Source organism: Nicotiana sylvestris, chromosome 6 (assembly GCF_000393655.2).
Source record: "Nicotiana sylvestris chromosome 6, ASM39365v2, whole genome shotgun sequence".
NCBI lineage: Eukaryota > Viridiplantae > Streptophyta > Magnoliopsida > Solanales > Solanaceae > Nicotiana > Nicotiana sylvestris.
In genome coordinates, this window is record NC_091062.1 from 118806068 (window position 1) to 118811611 (window position 5544).

A 5544-nucleotide genomic window follows, 5' to 3' on the forward strand; every position below is an offset into this window, starting at 1 on the left:
TCGTCTGACTCTTTAAGGAAGATTTGTAGCCCCTGCCTTACCATCTCATTATACAAGTTAGGGCAGCCCAGCTGGATCGACCCTATATCTATGCCCCTTTCCGGTATCAGTTTCTTAAGGGCCTTATCCGCAAAGTGGTCCTGAGCCTTGGCAGAGACGAACCTGCTACTATCAAAGGGACAAGCAGGAGCTGGCCCGCGCGCCCTAGACGATCAAGTTTGACCACTTGAAGAAGAACCTGTAAGATGAATAACATTAGCACAGCCCAAAAGAAATGTGACTCAGCTGCGGTTACTCAGACTTCACTCGCACAATTGGACACAATTACCATTTACACTCACTTTGAAATTTAAACAAACACCTGGTGGGCATTATATACCGTAACTCCAATTCAAACAAGTTGTAACCCCATAACCCCCACAATTGCCCCAAAATGCACCCACTAAGTTAAGAGACAACTCTACTAACATTACCACCAGCAAGCACTACAAAAACACTACAAATTACTACTAGGAAAGGAGAAGAACAAAAAAAACTACTATAAAAAGAAGAAATTAAACAAAAATCTATAAACAAATATAGAAACCATGGCAACAAGAAAATCTTACCTGTAGTGAGAAAAGATGGTAAGAAGTGAAGAAGAGTAGGAGAGGGCGTGGTTTTAACCTTGGGGAATTTGGGTTGGGATAAGTTGGGAATAGTGGAGGGGGAAATTTGGAGAAGAAGGGAATTTGAAGAGGAAGGGAATTAGAGCTGGGGCATTTTCTGCGTTGGGGAATGAAAAAGAGAAAGGGGAATAGTTAGGGAGGGGGGTGAAATAAACAACTAACAATTAAACATACAAAATAAAAATAAAATAAACAAAAAAATTGTTAAGTTAAATAAAGTGTCAGGTGGGCGGGACTAGTGCGGTCGTAGCGCAGTTCGAGTGCGGCCGCACTAGTGAAATAGTGTACTTGGCCATATGCGTGGTCGCACTTCTAGCGCGGGTGCACTGCTAGTTGAAATGCTAAGGCAGAATGTTTGCCCATATGCGCGGTCTGTAGCGTGGTTGGTAGCGCGGGCGCGCTCCTAGGCTAAAAAAATTTCACTTTTTCAACTGTTCCTTCCGCGTCCGATGGACTTGTCACCTGCCCAAGCTCACCTGCATTGGTTAGTACTTACCAAAATCAAAATTAACAACTACTAACTATAATAAAGTCAATATTCATTGGGTTGCCTCCCAACCGGCGCTTAGTTAATATCGTGGCATGACAGTTACAACAATTCAATGGGTTGCCTCCCATGCAGCGCCTGATTTAACGTCGCAAAACGACGTGGATGAGTGCATTTAAGGCTCGCTTGACCTCTAAGGTTCAGTCAGATGGATCACTAACACTTCCTTGGGTTCATCCATACCCACATATGGTTTCAATCTTTTCCCATTGACTCTAAATGTATGAGAGTCTTTCTTTGAGGCAATCTCTACGGCACCTGAAGGGAATACTTCGACCACTCGAAATAGTTCAGACCATCGTGACTTAAGTTTACCTGGAAATAGCCTTAATCTTAAGTTATAAAGCAATACCATGTCTCCGGGATTGAACTTTCGCTCAACAATGTTCTTGTCGTGCAACCTCTTCATTCTCTCTTTGTATAACTTTGTGCTCTCGAAAGCAAGAAATCGGAACTCGTCTAACTCATGCAATTATGTGACTCTATTTGTTCCCGCAACCTCAATGTCCAGATTTAACTGTTTTATTGCCCACCAAGCTCTATGTTCTAGTTTCACTGGCAAGTGACAGGCCGTCCCGAACACCAACATATATGGTGACATACCAATTGGTGTTTTGAAAGCAGTTCTGTAGGCCCAGAGTGTATCATCTAGCTTTTTCGCCCAATCAGTTCTTGTGGCATTCACAGTCTTGGTCAGTACACTCTTTATCTCTCTATTAGACACTTCAACCTATCCACTAGTCTGAGGATGATATGGTGTTGCCACCTTGTAGCACACATCGTACTTTGCTAGCAATTTCTCAAAGGCTCGATTGCAGAAGTGAGTGCCTTCGTCACTGATAATAGCTCTCGAGGTCCCGAAATGGGTGAATATATTCTTCTTAAAAAACCCCACCACCACTCTTGCATCATTGGTGGGGAGTGTTGCAGCTTCCATCCATTTGGACACGTAATCCACAGCAACAAGTATGTACTTATTGCCAAAGAAGCTGACGAAGGGGCCCATGAAGTCTATCCCCCATACATCAAACACTTCAATCTCTTGAATTGGGTTCATGGGCATCTCATGGCGACGGGAAATGTTCCTGGTTCGCTGGCATTTATTACATCCCTTCACCCATTGATGTGTATCCTTAAACACTGTTGGCCAGTAGAACCCGGCTTCTAGCACTTTTGTTGTCGTCCTGACTCCTCCAAAATGCCCGCCATACACCGATACGTGACATGCCTGCAAAACAGAAGATTGTTCTATCTCAAGGACACACCTCCGGATCATATTGTCAACACATATTCGAAACAGATAAGGTTCATCCCATTAATACATGCGGCAATCACGATAAAACCTTTTCTTTTGCACAGAGGAAAGGTCATAGGGAACTATACCACTTGCCAGGTAATTAGCAAAGTCTGCCTACCATGGCACTTCCTCAAGGCTTGTAGCGAGTAGCTACTCGTCTGGAAAGGTTTCCAAAATATCCCCTACTTCAACTGAGTTTTCAGCTCCTTCAAGTTGTGATAGATGATCAACGACTTGGTTTTCTGTACCCTTACGGTCACGAATCTCGAGGTCAAACTCTTGCAATAGAAGCACCCAACAAATCAGGTGCGATTTGGACTCCTTCTTCTCAATCAAGTACCTGAGAGATGCATGGTCAGTATATACAATTACCTTAGAGCCAATCAGGTATGATCTGAACTTGTCGAATGCAAACACCACAAACAACATCTCCTTTTCAGTCACAGTGTAGTTCAGCTGGGCTCCACTCAACGTTCTACTGGCATAGTAAATTGGGAGCATTAGCTTGTCTTTCCACTATCCCAGCACTACCCCCACTGCATAGTCACTGGCGTCACACATGAGTTCGAATGGTTGCTCCCAGTCGGGGGCAACAATGATGGGTGCTGTGACTAGCCTCTTTTTCAACTCTACGAATGCTACCCTGCAATCATCAGAAAACATGAAAGGGTAATATTTTTCTAACAACTTACAGAGAGGGTTACAATTTTGAGAAGTCTTTTATGAATCTCCGGTAGAAACCGGCATGCCCGAGGAAGCTCCTGATTGCCTTGACTGATGTGGGGGTGGCAACTTTGCTATCACATCAACTTTAGCACGATCCACCTTGATTCCCTTGCTTGATACCCAGTGTCCCAAGACTATGCCCTCTTGTACCATGAAATGACACTTTTCCCAATTAAGTACCAGGTTAGTCTCAATACATCTTTTCAACACTCGGGTCAGATTTGTAAGGCACTTGTTGAAATTTCCCACCACTGAGAAATCATCCGTGAACGCCTTCATTATGTCTTTGACAATGTCAGTGAATATGGCCATCATGCACCTTTGGAATGTGGCGGGTGCATTGCATAGGCCAAAGGGCATCCTCCGAAAAGCATAAATTCCATATGGCATGTGAACGAGGTCTTCTCTCTTTCCTCTGGTGCAATGGAGATTTGATTGTACCCTGAGTACCCATGTAGAAAGCAGAAGTGGGACCTCCCTGCCAATCTATCAAGCATCTGATCAATGAAGGGAAGTGGGAAGTGGTCTTTCCGGGTGGCGAAATTTAATTTCCTGTAATCCATACAAATTCTCCAGCATGTGACGGTTCTTGTAGAGATCAGCTCATTGTTATAATTTTTGACCACCGTCATACCACCCTTCTTAGGAACATATTGCACCAGGCTAACCCAGTTGCTATCAGAGATGGGGAAAATGATTCCCGCATCTAACCACTTAATCACCTCTTTCTTCACCACTTCCTTCATGTTGGGGTTCAGCCTTCTTTGGTGCTCCCTAGAAGTTTGTGCCCCTCTTCCAGCAGAATTTTATGCATACAATATGTCGGGTTGATCCCCTTAATGTCTGCCATGGTCCACCCAATGGCAGTCTTGCACTCCTTGAGTACCTGCAAAAGCTGTTGTGCCTGCACATCTAACTAACTAGATGAGATAATAACAGGTAGTGTGGAGTTAGGTCCTAGGAACTTATACCTGAGATGGGCGGGCAGTGGCTTCAACTCCAACTTCGATGGTTCTTCTATGGATGGCTTGGCTGGAGGAGTTTCTCTGTTTTCTAAATGCAGGGGCTCAAATTCAAGTGTTCTATCCTAAAACCCTCAGCCCTCTAAAGCCAGCACCTATTCTGTCAATTCTTCCCCATTCACCTCATCTAAATTTACAAGACATGCAGCAAGAGGATCTCAATAGTCAATGTCTCATCATCCGCTTCCACAATTACATTTACGGCATCAATAAGAGAACAATTGGCGAATTCACTTGGTCACCTCACAGATTTCTGCATGTTGAATATTATCTCCTCATCGTTCAACCTCATCTTGAGCTCCCCAGTTTCAAAATCAATGAGAGCTCGCCCTGTGGCCAAGAACGGCCTTCCCAAAATTATGGGAATTTCTTCATCCACCTTGCAATCCAGAATCACAAAATCTGTAGGGAACACAAATTTCCCTACCTATATCAGCTCGTCATCCAAGATATCAGACGGTCTTTTCATAGTTTTGTCAGCCAACTGCAATAACATAGACATGGGTCTAGCTCTTCCAATCCCCAACCTCTTATAGATCGCCAGGGGCATAAGATTTATGCTAGCCCCCAAATCACAAAGTCCCTTGGCAAAGGCAAAGTTACCAATGGTGCAGGGAATTGTGAAACTTCCTAGATCAGACAACTTTTCAGCAACTGGTCTAGTCACCACAGCACTGCAGGTCTGAGTTAGAGTCACTATGGCCAAGTCTTGGAAATCGAATTTTCGGTACATCAAGTCCTTTATCATTTTTGCATAACCAGGCATCTCCTTCAAAGCATCAATCAATGGAATATTTACCTCGATTTGTTCAGCATCTCCAAGAATTTCTTGTATTGTTCCTCTTTCTTGTATTTGACCAGCCTCTATGGGAATGGTGATGGAGATCTCTTCTTCCCAATAATTTCGGTTTTCTCTATGTCAGACACCACCTCAACTACCGGTTCCTGGGCTGTCTCAATTTCTTTCTCAACCTCAATCTGTGTGTTGGTTTCTTCCTGGGCAGGTTGTACTGTCACCTCTGTCAGATTCATTAAATCATCTAGCTTAATAGGCACCGGTACAAGTGTCTCAACCTGTCTGCTTTCTCGAGCCCTCTCTTGCTCCAAGTCTCTGCCATCAGCTACTTCGGGCCTTGATCTTTTGGATTTATTTGAGTGTCTGCAGGTAATGTCCCATGAGGACGATTATTCAAAGACATCAAAATCTGGCCCATCTGCACTTCAATATTCTTTATAGCTGACTCATGTGCATCTACCCTTTCATTCATTTTTGCATTTGACCCA

General features: G+C 43.8%; 1 protein-coding gene across 1 annotated transcript; it reads right to left on the reverse strand.

Moving 5' to 3' along the window:
• Positions 1-4687: 4687 nt before the first annotated feature.
• Positions 4688-5026, reverse strand: LOC138871180 (uncharacterized). Its single transcript, XM_070149047.1, has one exon. The coding sequence runs from the start codon at positions 5024-5026 to the stop codon at positions 4688-4690; it is 339 nt and encodes a 112-aa protein (XP_070005148.1).
• Between the last annotated feature and the right edge of the window lie 518 nt (positions 5027-5544).

Bases quoted from the DNA above. Each gene is read 5' to 3' on its own strand.
- LOC138871180 (XM_070149047.1), bottom strand. From the start codon at position 5,026: ATGCCTGGTTATGCAAAAATGATAAAGGACTTGATGTACCGAAAATTC.